Source organism: Impatiens glandulifera, chromosome 3 (assembly GCF_907164915.1).
Source record: "Impatiens glandulifera chromosome 3, dImpGla2.1, whole genome shotgun sequence".
Lineage (NCBI taxonomy): Eukaryota > Viridiplantae > Streptophyta > Magnoliopsida > Ericales > Balsaminaceae > Impatiens > Impatiens glandulifera.
Window position 1 is genome coordinate 26264437 of NC_061864.1, and position 20010 is coordinate 26284446.

A 20010-nucleotide genomic window follows, 5' to 3' on the forward strand; every position below is an offset into this window, starting at 1 on the left:
ATATAACATAAAGTCAATTATTTCTCGGTAAGCTGTTATATCGACATATTGACCTCCTTCAACTTTGTCCAGCTTACTCGTTGAGTTAATGGGTGTTCAGGAAGCTGAGCAGTTCTCCATACCAAATTTCTTTAGTAATTCCTTTTGTAATTCGCTTGATTAATGAAAATTCCAGCTTTAAGTTTCCTAATTTGAAGTCCAAGGAAGAACGTTAGTTCACCCATCATACTCATCTCAAACTTGTTTTGCATCAACTTAGAAAACATTTCACATAGTTTGGGGTTAGTTGACCCAAATATGATATCATCCACATAAATTTGTACAAGTAATATATGTGAATCTTTAACAAATCTAAAAAGTGTTTTATCTACTATGCCAATAATAAAATCATGCTCAAATAAGAATTTAGTCAATGTATCATACAAAGCTCTAGGAGCTTGCTTAAGTCCATATAAAACTTTATCTAATTTGAAAACATGATTAGACAAATTATGATTTTGAAAACTAGGAGGTTGTTCAACATAAACATAAACATATTCATTAAGTATATCGTTTAGAAAACTAGTTTTAACATTCATTTAATATACTTTAAAATTTTTTAAAGCAGCATAAATTAAGAAGGTTATAATAGCTTATAGTCTAGATACAGGGCAAATGACTCCTCGAATACAATTCTTTCCTCTTGTATGTATCATTGAGCTACTAGTCTAGCTTTGTTTCTCATAACTATGTCATCTTCATTAAGTTTGTTTCTAAAAACTCATCTAGTTCCAATAACATATTGATCATCTAGTCTTGGACTAGATGTCAAACTTTGTTTCTTTCAAATTGATTAAGTTCTTCTTGCGTAACATTAATCCAATCTTGATAAAGCAATGCTTCATCTACTTTCTTTTGTTCAATTTGAGAAATAAAAGTAGAGTTTTTAAATTCATCAATTAGTTGGATCCTGGTCCTAAGAGGTGCATATGGATTACCAATGATGAATTCATGTGGGTGGTTTTTGTTCCATTTGAAGTTAGGTCCCAGAGGATTAGCTGTATGATCAATTGTTTCAGCAGCATCCAGACTGTTAGTTGCCTGCTGATTTTCAGTATAGCTGTCTGGTTGAACATCAACCGGGTCAGCTAGTTTATAAGACGGGCGGTTTCTGTTGACCTGAACTTCATCATCACTATCTGATTGGAGGTTGGAAACTTCATAATATGTTAGAAACTTCAATAATTTCATTAGAGTTATTTTTAACAGATTCATCAAATACAACATGAGTAGATTCTTCAATAGTTAAAGTTTTTTTATTAAAACCTCTATAAGCTTTGCTAACTGAAGAGTAACTTAACATTATGCCAACATCTGCCTTGGAATCAAAAGAAGTCAAATGAGTTTTGTCATTGTTATGAATAAAACATTTATAGCCGAATATTCTAAAATATGAAATTAGAAACTTTGCCATAGAAAATATCATAAGGTGTTTTATTAAAATATTTATTAATCATTGATCTGTTTTGAGTGTAGTATGCTGTGTTAATGGATTCTGCCCAAAGATTTTGAGATACACCAGAATCAATTAGTATTGACCTAGCTACTTCCTTTAGTGTTATGTTCTTCCTTTCAGTAATACTGTTTTGCTGTGAAGTTATAGAACTAGACAACTCGTGTCTAATACTAGATTACTCAAGGAAAGAAGATAGATTCTTGTTTGAAAATTCAGTTCCCCGGTCACTTTTGATTTTTATAATACTTCAGGATTTTTTTATTGTCTTATTAGAATTTTAATTAGATTAACAGCAGTTTGATCCTTAGATACTAAAAATACTACCAAAGTAATCTAGAGTAATCATCAATTATGACCAAGTATATCTCGTTCCCATAAACCGGTTACTGAAATTGGACCAAACATATTCATGTCCAATAATTCCAGACACTTGTCAAATTGGATATTTCCTTTATTTTAAAAAGTTGATCTGACCTGTTTGCCCATTTGACAAGCTGGACAGACCTTATCTTTATTAAATTTTAGTTTAGGAATACAAATTACAAGATCTTTTGAGCATATGTTGTTAATTGTTTTAAAGTTTAGGTGATTTAGTCATTTATGCCACAACCAATTTTGATCATTTTTGGAAATCATACATACAAGATCGGATGTTTTATTCTTCCAATTTATCTTTGTTAGGATCGGGATGGCCGATAGGGGACTAGGGTCCGGATTATCGGTAATCACTTACAACAACAACACACAATTAGAACTAATCCGGTTAAAGACTAGAACCGCTCTTAACACTACACAAATTGTCACAGTATCTGAAAATGTCCGTTTCAATCTGAAGCAATGTACACAATTCGGTTTGGAAGGTATTTAGAAGGAGTCGATTAGAATTTTTGGGAAAACCGGTTCGGTTTGAATGTTATGAATTAGTTCTGTTGAGATATTTAGGTATTTCGGTTTGGTTGATGATAGTAACACAAGTCACAAATTTTTATGGATGTTCGGAGCAAACTCTCCTACGTCACCCTTTCTTCTCAAACAGTGAGAAGGATATTCACTAAGGAATATTCAACAACACAATACGATCGAGTCTTATTTACTGCTCGTCGTTCACTTTACAATACTCACACAGTATTTGTAATACACTTTTACATATTTGTAAATACACAGAATGCAAGACAATTTCGGAAATTTTAATCACTATTCAAGGTCGAGCGTAAGATTTTTTTTTACTGTTGCTCTCTCTATTTTTGGAGATGCTTCGACTTCCTTTTATAGTGAAAGGATGACAACAGTCATCTTTTCTCTCTCTAAGAGATTGGTCGCTGGAAGTCGTGCTGGTTCAGAAAGATTGCGTGCACGCCTTGCCATTTTGGACATTTGGCAGACATGCATTAGGTCGGTCGCCTGTTTCAGAGATTTGATTTAGATCTTGGATAATTTAATTATCATTGCTTTTGTTGCATGTTTTTGACTCGGATCACGGACCCTTCTTAGGTTCATCATTCAAGAGTTTCATTACGTCATCTTTCACATATTTCATCAATTTGAGTATTGTCCCGCTGGCCTTAAGATCTTCAATATTTTGAGCCAGCCGGATAATGACGCTTTTGCTTTCAGCCGATCCGGTTAGAGGAGTTCAACTGGCCTTTCTTGATCATGACCGGATTTCTGATGCGACTTGAGCTGTATCTGCACATGAAAATTGAGACTGATTAAGTTTTTTGGCCGGGTTAAAATTAACTTACTTAATTTTTCTAACAATTTCTCCCTTTTTGATTATTTAGAATAAATATTCAAAACTTGTAGTGTATGGTCGGTTTAAAAATTTACTTATTTAATTTTTCTAATAATTTATCCCTTTTAGATTATTTAGAATAAATATTCAAAACTTGTAGTGTATGGTCAGTTTATCAAAGAACTTAATGTGGCTGGGGTTAAAACATTTTTATCAATTTCTCCCTTTTTGATACTTTTTAATAAAAAGTTTCAAAATAAGTTGTTTCGAAAAAGCAATTGTCCAACATGTGTGAATTCTAAGAGATTTGATTTTTCAACAAGAAACTGAATTTAGAAAAACGCGGTAAAGTAAGCAGTAAGTTGAGGTAATAAGTTCATAAGTAAAAAAAATATAAACTTAAGGGTTGGATGATTCTCCCTTATCTTGCTCGTTTTGTTTATCTAGTTCTTCCTCCAACCGCTTCTGTTGTTGTTCGAGCTGTTGCCTTTCTTCCTCTTGCCTTTGGTCTATGTCTCTAAAGCATTGAGATACAATAGATTCTCGTCTACCCGGAACGTGGTATGGAATTCGGAAATCGCGACTTGGATCTTTACGGATGAAGTTGTGAATATGATCGTCTTCATGTTCCTCAATCGGCCTCTTGCCAGCACGAATGGAGGTAGATGATTCTGGTTGTGCTTTGCGCTTTCAGTTTAGAGGGATTTCTTCTTCTTCTTCCAGCTCCTTTATTGGTGGAAATTGACTAACGATCCAGGTCGGAGCCGTTTGAATATTTGTTTTCGTGATCAAGTTTAACACACCGATCGCTTGATCCTTCTTCTTCTTCTTACCATTTTCCCTGGTTACACTCCTTGTATGGTGAGGCCGTTTCTTTGCATTAGTGTCGTCCTGAGCCGTGTCAATAATGAGTTGTTGTTGAAGAACATTAGCCGCTTTGGCATTGGCTCTTTCATTCTCAGTTTCTTTTTCGGCTTCCCTATCACCTAATTCGGACGCTAGCTGATGATCTCTTGCTTCCAAATCAGTCAACCACTTTTCTCTTTCAAGCTCGGGTTCATGGAATTTTCTAGCCGCCTCAACATATGATAGAATTTGTGCTTCGGTTGCTATGGCTTTTACCTCCGCTAATTCTCCAACTTGAGTAGTGAGGAGTTACAACTTGAGGTTGTGTTGTCGACTTTCTCAACCCGGTTTTCCACTTTATCAATTTTGTTATCCACCTTTTCAATTTTGTTATCCGACGAGGAGGCCCGGACCTCAAATCTAGCCTGCCATTCGATCATTACTTCGTCAACCGTAGCCTTGATAAGATCTTTTATTACTTCCGAAACCGGAACGACCGAGTGAGGAGAGTGGACTGACAAAGATAGTTCCGGTTGTTCCTGATTAATTGGGTTAACATTTTCAGAGTGGATGAGGGACTTACTTGCAGAGGGGGAAGCTGTATGACCGTCCTTTTTGCTTGGAGGATTTTTCTCAACATGTTCCGGTTGAGAATGTGGGTGTCTATAGCACTGACCGGCCTCAAATCTGTACATTTCTTACGACGGTTGAAGGCTTCAGACCCTGAAAACTTATTCTGCTTCCTATTTTCCTCCAACGTTGCCTTTTCTATTTAAGCTATTTCTGCTTCGATTGACGTAATAATTTCCGGAATGGAGTCTCGGGCCTTCAGTTCCTCCTCACTTAACTCCATATCTTTGGATGCCTCCATTAATTCCTTTAATGCCCACACTTTTGTATTTCTTTCAACAAGCTCACACCGACTCATAACGAGAGAGATGTTGTTGGTTTTTGCTAACTGGAAAACCGTTCTTTCTAGGTCAACTATCTTCATCCATTCTTCTGTGTGGAAGGTTGTCGGGAGAATTTGTTCGAAGGGAGTTTCACTTTTGAGTGTCAACCACTCATAAAAGTCGTTGGAGATTTCTAGAGCTCGATCCCCCATAATTCCCAAAATTCGTCTTACATGATCCTTCGTTCATTCTTCAATTCTCTAGTTGGCTGACATTTGTGGTTCCGGTGGAGTTTTGGGATCCATAATTTTGTATTTCTTTCAACAAGCTGACACCGGCTCATAACGAGAGAGATGTTGTTGGTTTTTTCTAACTGGAAAACCGTTCTTTCTAGGTCAACTATCTTTATCCATTCTTCTGTGTGGAAGGTTGTCGGGAGCATTTATTCGAAGGGAGTTTCACTTTTGAGTGTCCACCACTCATAAAAGTCGTTGGAGATTTCCAATGCTCGATCCCCCATAATTCCCAAAATTCATCTTACATGATCCTTCGTTCATTCTTCAATTCTCTAGTCGGCTGACATTTGTGGTTCCGGTGGAGTTTTAGAAATATATGACTCATCAGGATCCGGACATTTGAAGGTTTCGTCCCCAAACGAACTAGTTGAACTATTCTTTGTATTACTTACCTTCTTGTATTGGAAGATCCTCAGCCAGAACTTCTTCTTCAGTAACCGGATTTGGACCTCCCGGTGTAGCATTTTGAATAACTGGCTCCACATGAGCCGGATTTGGATTAGTTTGGAGATTTTCGTCCCCAACCGGCCCAGATGTACTTCTTTCTGTATTATTACCTCCTTGCAGCGGAGGGATTTCAGTTTCTATTTCTTCTTTAGTATTGGCCATTTCTTTGGCCGAATCGATATTTCCTTGATCAGTTGCACCAACCTGACCGGTTTCCGCACGATTATTTGTCACCTCGTCTTTAGTAGCACGATTGACATCTTGTAACACATTAACTATGGCTTACGAAGTCCTTAGCCGAACATTCTCTATCGTATCCCTAACATATCTAGGAGGAGAAACCCTAGTTTCATGATTAGAAGGAAGAGAATGAACACTAACCTCTTCAGCCGGATGTTTCTTAGAGTGAGATCGAGTGAATCGGCTTCCTGAAGATTCGGCTTATCGTGAGGAAGGATTCGGTCCGGCTCCCTCCGTTTCTCTGATCGGGGATGAAAAGACAGGAATTGGAACCACAATGTATATAGGAATAGGGTTTACCAATGAATCGGTTTGCAGAAGAGATGGTCCGGGAGATGGAGTTCTCTCGGAGTCATGAGACTTTCTGGTCGTTTTGTTTGCAGCCAGCTTTCTGGTTTTCTTAGTCGCAGTTTTGAGCCTTGACTTCTTCTCTTCGGTTTGTTTGGCCTTACCCTTCGGTTCGGCTTCTTTAGGATCTTTGTCCTTGGACGTTTTCTCAGCTAGGTCATTCTCAAACGGTGCTTTCTCCTTCAGAGGCTTCTCAGACTGAGCCCTGATGTTTTTGGAATTCATGATTTTGGAGGGGGATAGAGACGGTACCTTCTCCAATAGATATCTGAAGATGCATCAAAAAATTTCAAATTGGCGTAGCATATGCCTGAACTCGATCTTTTGCTCCGGCGATTACTTCGCATAACTGCTCGAATAGTACGCTGCCCCAATCTATTTTGTCGCACCGGACTATCCCGGCCATCATTTCGAACTTCAATCGGGTTAAATTATCAAAGTTACCTCCTTTGCCCTAGAGGAATTTTAAGACGATATCTAAGAGCCATCTGAATTCTGGTTTTATCTTGCTCTTCTTTCCTGTTTTCTCTAGAGGTCAGCCGGGTTAATAGATAATACATGTCGAACCGCCTCAGAGTCTTCTCCAGAAAGTCTTGTTTTGAAGTCGCGTCCATCAGAGGGTAGTCGAAGAGCTCTACCAAATTTTTCGTCTGTGAGTTCGAACTCTATGCCACAAATAGTCGACGTAATTTTCCTTTTCTACAAACTTGCATTTTCAAAGAATTCAATAACTTCATCCTGATGAACGATGAACGGGCCACCCAGAAAATACTCCAAACTAACATCTTTAAGTTGTCCGATCAATGTTTTGAACTCGATGGTCCCGTTGTCTTCAATGTCCTTGAAGTCGATCTACAGGATATGAGTGAACAACGCATTATCACGTCCCATGGTGGATTGAAAGAAACAATTAAGAAGATTTTGAGAGATAATATGCAAATATGCTTTGAAAAGTTTTTAGAGAGAGAGCGTGGAATGAAGAATGATTCAACTTTTGGTTTATATAGGGAGCGGTTACTTGACGGTTAAGAAACCGAACCGTCACGTCGTTCTGAGTTTTTGGCGCCAAGATTTTCCCTCCAAAAGTTATTGCGGTAACTTTTGGCGGTAAAGAAGGTGGTAATTTTGAGCGGTAAACTAGGGGCGGTAAACTATTGGGGATTGATTTTTGAAGTTTAGCGAATTTTAATGTTGATCCGAAATTTGATGGTAAGACGGAATATTATGTTAAGCCGGAAAATGTGATGTTGAGCCGGAATTTTATGTTAAGCCGGAAAATGTGATGTTGAGTCGGAATTTTATGTTAAGCCGTAAAATGTGATGTTGAGCCGGAATTTTATGTTAAGCCGGAAAATGGGATGTTGAGCCGGAATAGTTAGAGAGAGTGAAAGATTTTGAAAAAAGCCGATAATAATGATAAATGAAATGGTCACCCGGTCGTACAACAAAATGACCGTGATGACCGGAAATGAATCGGTACAATAAAAATAAAATTTATCGGCGGCGAAGGTTCATTTTGTCCATCTTCAATGCCCAATCCTCCACGGTGTAGCCGATCCGACTTTCGATTCTTGCAATCCAATTTTCCAGCATGTCGTCGGTCAACGTGTTTGTCGGGCCTACTGGGATTCCTGGTTAGAGATTTGGAATGACAGAACGAATGTACCAGGTGATTTGGGGAGCGAAGTCGATTCTTCTCTTGGGAGCCGTGTTATGTCCCTTCAGGCAGTTGAAAATTTGAGTGGCCCAATTTATGGGCGAGTAGTTTGTGATTGCGATCATGATATCACTCACTTGTTGAGTGTAATTCTGATTCGCCATTCGTCCCAGGATTGACCGCTGGATCAAGTCCTGGAGGATTTGGAAATGAGGAGCTAAGTCATCTTTCAGATCGTAGCATCCAACCTTATGTCTGTTACCGGAGAAAATGAGTGCATAGCTCTCATTCGCTTCGACGGGAGGAGTGGGAAAGTCAGAGAACCCTTCGGTTGGAAGGTTGAAAAGATCTGCGAACGACTCTTCAGTGAGCCGGTAGAACTCACAGTCAATGTAGGTGGTGATGCTGCCATCATCCCTCAACTATGCATTGTTGAAGATCTCGTGCACCTCCTCTTCGAGGATGGTGTCCGATCCTTCGAGGAAAGTTTGTAGGCCAGAATAGATCCAAGGTTCGACCATAACATTGCTGAGTCTGTTGTCGAGAACGGATTCGAAGTCAACAATGATTGAGTTTCAGATTTCAGCATTCATTTTGAGAGGCAAGGAGAAAGCTGTGATATAGAGATGAAGGTTCAAAATATATAGAGAGAAATACTTTCAAAGTGTGATTTGTTTGAAGGGGAATGATGTCTTTATATAGTACATGCGGTTAGGAGACATTTAATGAGTATATTTTGAAAAATATGACCGTTTTTGTATTGTCAATAAATGCTTGATGCCTTTTCAAGAGAATAACCTTTTTGGAATTGTACGATGTAGGCTAACTGGCCTATCCGGACTAGGCACGCCTTTTGGTTAATGAATATGTCTGTTCCCAATGAGGATTTGAAATTATTTGTTTTACGAGATTTTTCATAATGTACGATTTTTATGTCCTAAAACTGAGTCGAAAAGGGAAAGAAATGTTTGTCATTAAACGGGGTGATGTGCTGAATCGGTAGTACAGCAAAATTACCGGTTCGGTAATGAAAAGAGGGAGAAGCGAGAGAAAATCAGCATCAGACGGTTGAAAACAAAAGAAGATTAATAGTGGGATGGCCCAACTATTGGGGTCTTCTTGGCCTTTTCCTTGTCCCACCTGTCGATCATCTTTTGAATTCTCTCCTTTGTCAACAGCTGATTCGGGTGGAGAATGATATCCGAACCGTGATAGTTGTTGAAGTAGTTGAACAAACTGCTCAGCTGTGGAGCATAACCGGTTTTGTTGGAGAGAATTAGCTTCTTCAGGTTGTCGAAGATGATCCTCGACCAGTTCACCCTTGTTCCTTCGGTGATGACCATCATCATCTCGAAAATGCGTTGGGTGTAGGTTTGGGACTTGTCCCTGGACATGATGGACTTGCTCAAGAACTCGCTAAGAACTTGGTATTCGTTAGCGAGAAAACTCTTGGGTCCCCAAGTGTTAACCGGGGTCATAGAGCCGGAGAAGTGGTATTTCATCTCTTCGATGAACACATGGGAGTAGATCAGGTCGGTGACACCTTCGGTTGGCAGCTCGCAAAAATTTGTGAAATCTGTCGAACTGAAGATGAATGGTTTTCAATAGTTTTTAGCAAAGATGACTTTTGGATGTATCACCCTTGTTGTATCGAAAAACTCATTAACTAAGGAGTAGTTAATGACATATCGGTTCTTTAGGAACCTCCTCAGGCCGTTGCTCTCAAGAGCTACGAAGTTGCATCGGACTTCGTTGTCCTCTAAGTTAGCTACCGATTCGAAATCGGCTAGGAGAACCTTCTTGGAGAGAGAGCAAGGCATTTTTAGATAGTTTTGCTTAGAGAGTTTTCTTGTGATGAATAGTGTTTTTAATAGTGTTTTGGAGTTGGATTAGATCAATTACTTATATAGCCATCCGATGGTAAGCATGCTTAGAGATGTGATTTCGCAATTATTATGAGGTTAACTTGTGTAAGTGTATAATGTGTGTTTCCAATGACAAAGTAATGATGGAAAAAATATTTTCATCATGGTTTTAAAAATATGGAAGGGATGTTAGTCTTCCTCTTTCAGTGATGGACACGTGTCGTCACTTTGATTGAGGTATAGACTGTTTTAAATTTTCATAGGTATAATCATCAAAGCATGCATGAAAACAGAGGTCAGTTGTCCCAAGCTAACCTGATAAATTCAGTTACCGAGGTCATGATGCATTTTATCGGTTAGTTTTCCATGACTAGTTTTATCGAGATAGCTTATTCCGGTGTGAAGAAATGTCAAACCAAACCGACATTTGTTCAGCTTTGGAATAAACTATCTGTTTTACCAAGTCATTTGAACCGCCCAATATATTTACATGTGATTTGGCAGTGTGAATTTGTCAAGCTTAACTAGAGACATCTTTCTGGTTAGCATGTCTGAGTGTTTAATTTCCTACTGTGGTATGGCTTGAGAGGCGAGACCTTCTCCCTAAGCTCATTTCCCGGTTTTACATAAGATTTAGATTGTTGGAAAACATGCAATAGCAATTAAGGTATGAGTCGTTTACTATCAGTAAGTCTCAAGATATTTTTGAAATAAGAGAACTTAGCTTCCTGTAGAGGCTTGGGGAAGATGTCAGCCACTTGCTGTTCGGTTGAGATGTACTCCAGCCGGATGTATTTCTGCTGGACGTGTTCTCGGATGAAGTGGTGTCTGATATCAATATGCTTCGTTCTTGAGTACAACACTGGATTGTATGTAATCGCTATGGCACTGGTGATACCGAAATCCTTTAGTTGATGTTGGATCCAGAGGAGCTGAGCACATCAGCTTCCGGCTGCTAGATACTCTACCTCTGCGGTTGAAGTGGCAACTAATGTTTGCTTTTTTCTATATCAGGAGACGAGCCGGTCTCCTAGAAATTGGCATGTTCCGCTCGTGCTCTTTCGGTCAATTTTGCAGCCTGCATAGTCTGGATCAAAGTAACTTATTAGATTAAAATTTGAATCTTTTGGATACCATAGACCCACGTCTTGAGTCCCTTTCAGATATTTCAGAATCCTTTTATCCGCGGTATATTGTGATTGCTTTGGATTGGCTTGGAATCTTCTGCATACTCCAACATCGAACAGAATGTCCGGTCGGCTGGCTGTTAGGTAAAGGAGTGAGCCGATGATTCCTCGGTATGCTGTTATATCTACCGCTTGACCGTCCTCGTCTTTATCCAGTTTTACTGATTCGCTCATTGGAGTAGCCTCTTCGGCACAAGTGTACATTCCAAATTTTTTAAGTAGTTCGGCTGTGTATTTGGGTTGGCTGATGAATGTTCCGGTGTCAATTTGCCGAACCTGCAGACCTAGGAAGAAACTCATTTCCCCCATCATACTCATCTGAAATCTGTCAGTCATTAACTTTGAGAATTTGTTACATAACTTAGGATCGGTTGAACCAAAAACGATATCATCCACATATATTTGAACAAGTAGAATGTGTTCCTTTTTCTCAAATTTAAAAAGTGTTTTGTCAACCGAACCTATTGTAATTTGTGATCAAACAAGAATTCGGTTAAGGTATTATACCAGGCTCTTGGAGCCTGTTTTAAACCATAAAGGGCTATCAAGCCGGTATACATGACTTATTAGTTCAGGATTTTTAAAACCGGGAGGTTGTTCAATATATACCTCTTCACTTAGTTTACCGTTTAGAAAAACGCTTTTAACATCTGATAGGATCGGCTTTATCAATAGAGACGGGGGTCTGGCTATTGACGAAGTCTTATGAAAAACGGTTTAAAAAAGATCCTGTTAGGGATTTAATACACTTTCTATTCTACGCAAACACTTGTAAACACTTGAAACAGATTCAAGGCGAAATTGTTACTTGGGTTTGAAGCTCAAGATGAAATATGAAAAGATGACAGAAATGAAGAACACAACAGTTTGTTTTTGGATGTTCGTAGAAACTCTCCTACGTCACCCCTTCTTCTAACAACCGGAAGGATTCACTATAATATGATTCGAATCAAATACAGTTTACACACACACTTAGCTCACTATTGAACAGAACACACTCTGTTCAATATATAATATAAAGAATATCACTCAGCTAAAGGTGTTTTTGATTCTAGCTCTCTCTTGATTCACACATAGTACAATCAGAAAACAACTTCACAGTATGAATATTCAAAGGCTTGAATTCTCTCTCTTGAATAGCAAGCAGAATTGTAGATTGACTCTCTGTAAAAACTGGTAGTTCGTAAGGGAGATTGTCCGTTGTCCTTGAGATTTGTTAAATACTGAGCAGGAGCTAACGGTCGAATCTTTTAGAATGATACGTGGCACTCTTCCATTGGAAAGCCTCCATTGTACATAGCAGGATCTGAGCACAAGGATCATGGTCGTACACCACTGGTAGTGCGCCGAATATTCCATCAGAGATGTACCTGCAAAACAAGTAATATGAGGAAAATTCCATTACGTGGCATTCGTTGGTTGGTTGCATATAGCTGTTGTACTGATCTTCACTAAAAGTGGAGCAGGAGTAGGATACAGATATAGCACGTGGGTAGGCGGGTGCTAGCTTCAAGCATACTACTTAAGCTTAGCATTCGACGTATTTCAGTTAGATGGATTGTGAAAATTAGTCTAATGAAATCAAACGTCTCTGTCTAATAACAAAGTCCATTAGACCGCCTGGTCTAATAGAATTAAACTTACGTCTAATTACAATCACTTCAGACTAATCTGAAGGAGTTAGACTTACGTCTAACTTTCACTTAATTAGACTACACGTCTAATTATCCAATAAACATTAGACTGCATGTCTAACTCCACTGAGTTAGACTGCACGTCTAATTCCGGTTCTACCTCAGACTTGTCTGAAGGAGTTAGACTCACGTGTCTGAAGGAGTTAGACATACGTTATGCTTTCCTTGTTTGATTGACAGATCGAAAAGCAGAGGTTCTGAAAAAGGGTAGATGCCTAGTTTACCTAGATTCCCTTTAAAATAGCGCACATATAGTCAAAACGGTCTTGACTATAGAGATGGAAGGAGCCAGATTTCCCTTTTAGCGCTTTTGCTACCACGTCATTCAGCAAAATGAAGTGGGGTTTGAGAACCTTCTTATTTCCATTAGCATGGATCATCGAACCGTCAGCAGAAAAGGTCTTCTTCATCTCTTGCATGACTTCTGATGAAAGGATCAAGTCAAAAGTGTGCCCCTCCATCATAAGTTCAAAGAACTCCGCATAAACGGTTTCATCGAAAGAGAACTCCACGCCATTGACGGTTGCTACGATGGATTCACCCACCATAGTTGCAGATTTGAAGAACTCACGAACTTCTTTCTCATAGAATATGAACGGACCACCGAGATATTTCCCCAACCCAGAATACTCTAGGGTTCTGAACATATCCACCACTTCCGGTTGATCGAAAGTGTACACCGATGGAAAATCCACCTGCAAAGTACAATGACCCAAAGTGATTTTCTTGTTCACCATTTTCAAAAGAATATGAATCGACACAAGATTTCAGAGAGATTTAGAGAGAGAAATGAAAAGAAAACTAGGGTTCTTAAGGATTTCGAGAGATTGAAAACTTTCAAACTCATGCACTAATGTCCTTATATAGACAGAAAAGAGATACACAGAATAACTGTCACTTTTCTTAAGGGTATGGCCCATCAATAAATGTTAGACGTCCATTTTCAAGGAGTCATCATTAAAAATGAGGGTATATCAGTCATTTACTCTAAACTTGAAAGACACGTGTCTTCATGTTAATAAGAGATGACGGTTTAATATTTTGAGCGGAAAAAATGGATGTATCCTCACGTGAGACAGCTGTCCTTGATCAATCTAATCGGCACGTAGTTAGACGTTTTTCTTATAGCAAAAATCCATATATCTAAACGTCTATTAGATGGATGGGTCTATTAGACGCATACGTCTATTAGACGGATGGGTCTATTAGACGCAAACGTCTAATTCTGTGTTGTATAGCAATACGTCTAATGTCTATTAGACGTGTACGTCTAATTCCGCATAAACACCACATGTTAGACGTGTGTTTGATTAGACGTGAGCATCCTCTTGCTCATGACGTAAAAACGTCTAACGTCTATTAGACGTGTCCGTCTAATCGCGTAGGTTTAACACCTCAACATATAGACTTAGATGTATAGATTTTGAGCAAAAATACATCTAAGTACAAACAGTTTCTTTTAGACACACTTGTCTAATAGACCGATTAAGAATATTCATCTTAGAGGGTATCCTTACTTCCAAAGTAATTTTCCCTCCTCATTATGTATATAAACAAAAGAGAAAAAAAAAAACAGTTTTTGTGGTCCAAAGACCAAAAACATTTTTAACAAATAAAAACATTTATCTACTAGAATGGCAAAGGCCATTGTTGATCTTCCAGACTGGGTACTCAAAAAAGTATTCTTCTTGCTTCCTTCCTGCAGTCCTCCTACATCACCTACAAAAGAAACTATTTACACATTTTGGTACCCATACTCAATTGGGTCCTCGATCAATTAGTCCCTTAGGAATCCATATTTGAGTTATTCTTATGGATTTCCTGTTTTGTGTTGTGATTAATGCATAAGATTTTGACTTAGCAGATGACTTCCTGCTAGCCACTGATCCTTTAGCTTTTGAAGAAGACTTTTTTTAAAACTCCTTGACTTAGAGTCAGGTTTTAAATTGCCAGACTTGTTGGCTGCTTCTAGCTTATTCTTAAGCCAGCTAACAGTAGGCGGAACATAAACTATTTCATTTTTGAAAGCAACTTCTTCATGAATAGGATAATATTCAATGTCAGTCATACTCCCTTTGACAAAACTTATTGGCTTAAGCTTGTCAGATAAATTGGACTTTTTGCATGACAGGTTAGGGTCATTTCTATCAAACCCCAATCCAGATCTAGATCTAGCAGGTTTCAACATGTTGATCTGATGTTTGACAGCTTCTTCGGACTTTGTCCATGCATAGACAACATAGTTTAACCTTTTGTTTTCAGATGAAATGGTTTGAATCTGTTCTTTGAGTATCTCATTCTCAGATGAGATCTCTTAATCTTCTTTTCAAAAACGTTTGACTCTTCAGCTTGAGATAGATTTGGTTTGTTTATATCTGGTGAAGATTTAGTTTCATTTAAGGATTCTGCTAGCTTTCTGTACTCGATGACCATGTCATCTAGTGCAGCTACCAGTTGTTCCCTTGAAAACCTTTCGAAAGAGAAGTCAAATACCTCAGTCTCCTGAGTTCTTTCTTCATCTTCTCTTGCCATGAAGTAGGCCACCTCTTCTTCATCACTTTCACTGGATGAAAAGTAGGAACCACGGCTGCTTCCTCTATTCTTCCCGCCACCTGCCATAAGAGCCTTCAGCTCTTTTCCATCATCCTTGGCATCTTCACGTTTTGGCTTCCGACATTCCGATGCATAATGACCTTTAATACCACAGTTAAAACAAGTAACATTAGCTTTATATTTTTTATTGTCATTAGAATTTGAAGAGTTTGAGTTAGAGTTTCTCTTCTTCTTGAAGTCGCCAAACTTCTTCATAAAGAGAGACATGACATCGCTGCTCAGCTACAGAGCTGCCATATTCACATCCGGAGCGGTTGGTGCCTCTTCAGCAGTCACCAGCGCCTTGGCAATGATAACGAATGTGGGTTGATCTTCTTTCATCCTACAGTTCAGCTCGAACTCATAGGCCTTGAGATCAGCAAAGAGATCAAAGAGAGAGATCTTGTTAAGATCTTTGGATTCTCTCATCGCCATAGTCTTTATGTTCCATTCCCATTCAAGAGCACGCATGACCTTGATAGAAAGATCTCGGTTGCTATAGGGTTTGCCTAGGATAGACAGAGAGGAGACGATCATGCTGAATCTGGTGTCGAAATCGTTCATTGTTTCACCAGGACGCATCTTGAAGCTGTCGAACTGTTGAGTGGAAACCATGATCTTGTTTTCCTTGGTTTGCTCGTTGCCCTCACACAGTTGGGTGAGTCTGTCCCAGACCTCTTTGGTAGTATCGCATTCGATAATGTAGTTGAACATGCTGTCATCGAGAGATCTGGTGAGATCATTAAGAGCCATGTTGTTGAGGTTGTTCTGCCTCTTTTCATCAGCGGTCCGGTCAACTTTCTCCTTATCAATTTATATAGGACATTCTATGACAACGCTCCACATGTCATCATGAAGAGAAGAAAGATGAGCACGAACTCTTTTCTTCCAAACAATGTAGTTTTCTTGAGAGAAAGTTGGAATGGCTGTAGCACTGACATCTTTGGTTATGGTCGACATATTTCAGGAAAGGCTTGAGAATAGAAACAGAACTCTAATACCAATTGATAGGATCGGCTTTATCGATAGAGACGGGGGTCTGGCTATTAATGAAGGCTTATGAAAAACGGTTTGAAAGAAATTATGTTAGGGATTTAATTCACTTTCTATTCTACGCAAACACTTGTAAACACATGAAACAGATTCAAGGCGGAATTATTTACTTGGATTTGAAGCTCAAGATGAAATATGATAAGATGACAGAAATGAAGAACACAACAGTTTGTTTATGGATGTTCGGAGAAACTCTCCTACGTCACCCCTACTTCCAACCACCGGAAGGATTCACTATAATATGATTCGAATCAAATACAGTTTACATACACACTTAGCTCACTATTGAACAGAACACACTCTGTTCAATATACAATATGAAGAATATCACTCAGCTAAAGGTGTTTTTGATTCTAGCTCTCTCTTGATTTAGCTAACGGTCGAATTAGAGATGTACACGCAAAACAAGTAATATTAGGAAAATTCTCTTACATGGCATTCGTTGGTTGGTTGCATATAACTGTTGTACTGATCTTCACTAGAAAGTAGAGCAGGAGTAGGATACAGCTATAGCACGTGAGTAGGATACTGCTTAAACTTAGCATTAGACGTATTTCAGTTAGACGGATTGTGAAAATCAGTCTAATGAAATCAAACGTCTCCGTCTAATAACAGAGTCCATTAGACCGCCTGGTCTAATAGAATTAGACTTACGTCTAATTACAATCACTTCAGACTAATCTGAAGGAGTTAGACTTACGTCTAACTTTCACTTAATTAGACTGCACGTCTAATTCTGGTTCTACCTCAGACTTGTTTGAAGGAGTTAGACTCACGTTTAACTTTCACTTAATTAGAATACACATCTAATTATCCAATAACCATTAGACTACATGTCTAACTCCATTGAGTTAGACTGCACGTCTAATTCCGGTTCTACCTCAGACTTGTCTGAAGGAGTTAGATTCACGTCTAACTTTCACAATTTATTTGACTGCACGTCTAACTTCACTGAGTTAGACTGCACGCCTAATTCCACACATATTAGACTGCACGTCTAACTCCACGGAGTTAGACTGCACGTCTAATTCCGAATACATTAGACTACACGTCTTATTCCAAATATATTAGACTGCACATCTAACTCTGTTGAGTTAGATTGCACGTCTAATTCCGCATATATTAGACTACACGTCTAACTCCACTGAGTTAGACTACATGTCTAACTCCGCTGAGTTAGACTACACGTCTAATTTTCTCATTCCAATAGATTGCACGTCTAACTCCGTTGAGTTGACTACACGTCTAATTCCAAATTCTATTAGATTGCTCGTCTAATTTCGAAATCTATTATACTGCACGTCTAACTCCATTAAGTTAGACTACACGTCTAATTCTTTGCATTTATTAGACTGCATGTCTAACTCCGCTGAGTTAGACTGCGCGTCTAATTCTTTGCATTCAATGCCAAAATCGGTCTAATGACCCTCATTAGAGTCAAGTCTTATGAAATATGATTTCAATACACCTGCATCAAAACTCATAAGTCATTTCATCATCAAAATCTCAATGGTTAAATTATTTCAACACTTAGTCAAAATAATTTGACCCAACAACATCCATTTGAAAAACTTTGAAATTTTTGAAAGCCGCAAATGTTAAAAATATTCTAATAGCTTCAAGTCTAGCTACAGGGGTAAATGATTCTTCAAAATCAATGCCTTCTTCCTGTTTGTATCCTTGAGCCACTAGCCGGACTTTGTTTCTCGTAACCAAACCGTCTTCATTGAGTTTATTTTTGAACACCCATCTTGTTCCTATGACCGATTTATATTTCGGTCTTGGAACTAGATGCAAGATTTTATTTCTCTCAAACTGGTTTAACTCTTCTTGCATTGCTAAAATCCAGTCGGGATCTAGCAACGCTTCATCCATCTTTTTCGGCTCAATTTGCGATATAAAAGCTGAGTTTTCATACTCTTCCAAATTTTGTTGCCTAGTTCGGACGAGTGAAGAGAGGTTAATTATTACAAGTTCAAGTGGATGATTTCTATTCCTTATGAGGTTATTTCTGGTAGTGTCTTCCAAGCGCCCGATTACCTAAACGCTTGATCATTGACAAACTATCTATAAACCGGAACCTCATCTTTATCATCAGAATAAATATTGAAATTTTCCATTATGTTATGAAGGTCGAAGGGTACTGTAGTATTACGTTCAACCGATTTATCAAAAACAACATGTGAAGTTTCTTCAACAGTTAATGTTCTATTATTGTAAACTCTATATGCTTTACTTACGGCTGAATAGCCCAATATTATTCCTTCATCGGATTTAGCATCAAACGCGGTCAAATAACATTTGTCGTTGATGTGAACATAACACTTACAGCCAAAGATCCTAAGATACTGGATGTTAGGAACTTTGTCATGGTATATTTCAAATTGTGTTTTAGTGAAACGTTTAGTAATTAAAGACCGATTTTGAGTGTAACATGCAATATTGATAGCTTCAGCCCAAATTTTTTGAGCAATACCCGAATCGACTATCATGGACCTTGCGGCTTCCTTGAGAGTTCGGTTTCTTCTCTCAGCCAGCCCGTTTTGTTGAGGTTTTCTGGAACTAGACAACTCGTGCCTAATACCAGAATCATCAAGAAAAGTAGTTAAAGTACTGTTTGTGAATTCGGTTCCTCTATCACTTGTGATTTAGTTAATTCGGATAGATTTCTCATTTTGTAGCTTAATTTTTAGACGCTAAAAATGTTACCCAAGTAAATCTAGAGTAATCATCAACAACTACCATGGTATAATGCATGCCTCCTGGGCGTGTGACCTTAACCGGTCCAAATAGATCCATATGCAATAATTCTAAACATCGTTCGGATTGAAAATTTCCTTTGTTTTTAAAAGATGATTTTATTTGTTTTCCCATTTGACATGCAAAACATACTTTATCTTTGGAAAATGTGATGTTTGGAAAACTATGAACCAATTCCTTAGAACATATAAGCTTTAAAGTTTTGAAGTTTAGATGGTTTAGCTGTTTGTGCCAGAGCCAGTTCGGATCATTTCTAGCTATCATACAGACTGTGTTTTCAATCTTAGTTTTCCAATATACTTTATAGATGTTTCCTATTCTGTTTTCGTTTAGTAGAGTGTCACCTTGATGATTTTTAACTAAGCATGCATGTTTATGAAATTCAACTGTGTACCATATGTCACACATTTGACTAATGCTCAATAGGTTAAAATGCAAGTTTTCTACTAACAACACATTGTTTATAGACAGATTGCCATGGACAATCTTACCCTTGCCCACGGCTCTACCTTTTGAGTTGTCGCCGAAAGTTATCAATTCTCCGGCTTCATTAATAATGTCAGCTAATAGTCCACTATTTCTGGTCATGTGTCTTGAACACCCACTGTCCAAGTACCATTCCGAGTTTTCTAACCGCTTACTCTTCCTAACCTGCAAAAAATAAATATTTACACCTTTCTGGTACCCACATTCAGTTGGGTCTGTGGTTGATTAGTCCCTTTGGAATCCAGACTTTAATAAGTCGGATGACTTTTCCAGTAATGGTTTTAATTGATTTTCCGGTACTCGTCTTGATAACTTCTTGTCTACCGAATAATACATTATGTTGTCGTGATGGTGATGGTGTATGGGTTCTATATGAACGTGTGTCGGTTTCTCTATTTGCTGACCGGTTGGCTTTCCTT

General features: G+C 38.4%; 1 protein-coding gene across 1 annotated transcript; it reads right to left on the reverse strand.

Moving 5' to 3' along the window:
- Positions 1-10829: 10829 nt before the first annotated feature.
- LOC124930090 (uncharacterized mitochondrial protein AtMg00810-like) lies at positions 10830-11342 on the reverse strand. Its single transcript, XM_047470454.1, has one exon. The coding sequence runs from the start codon at positions 11340-11342 to the stop codon at positions 10830-10832; it is 513 nt and encodes a 170-aa protein (XP_047326410.1).
- Between the last annotated feature and the right edge of the window lie 8668 nt (positions 11343-20010).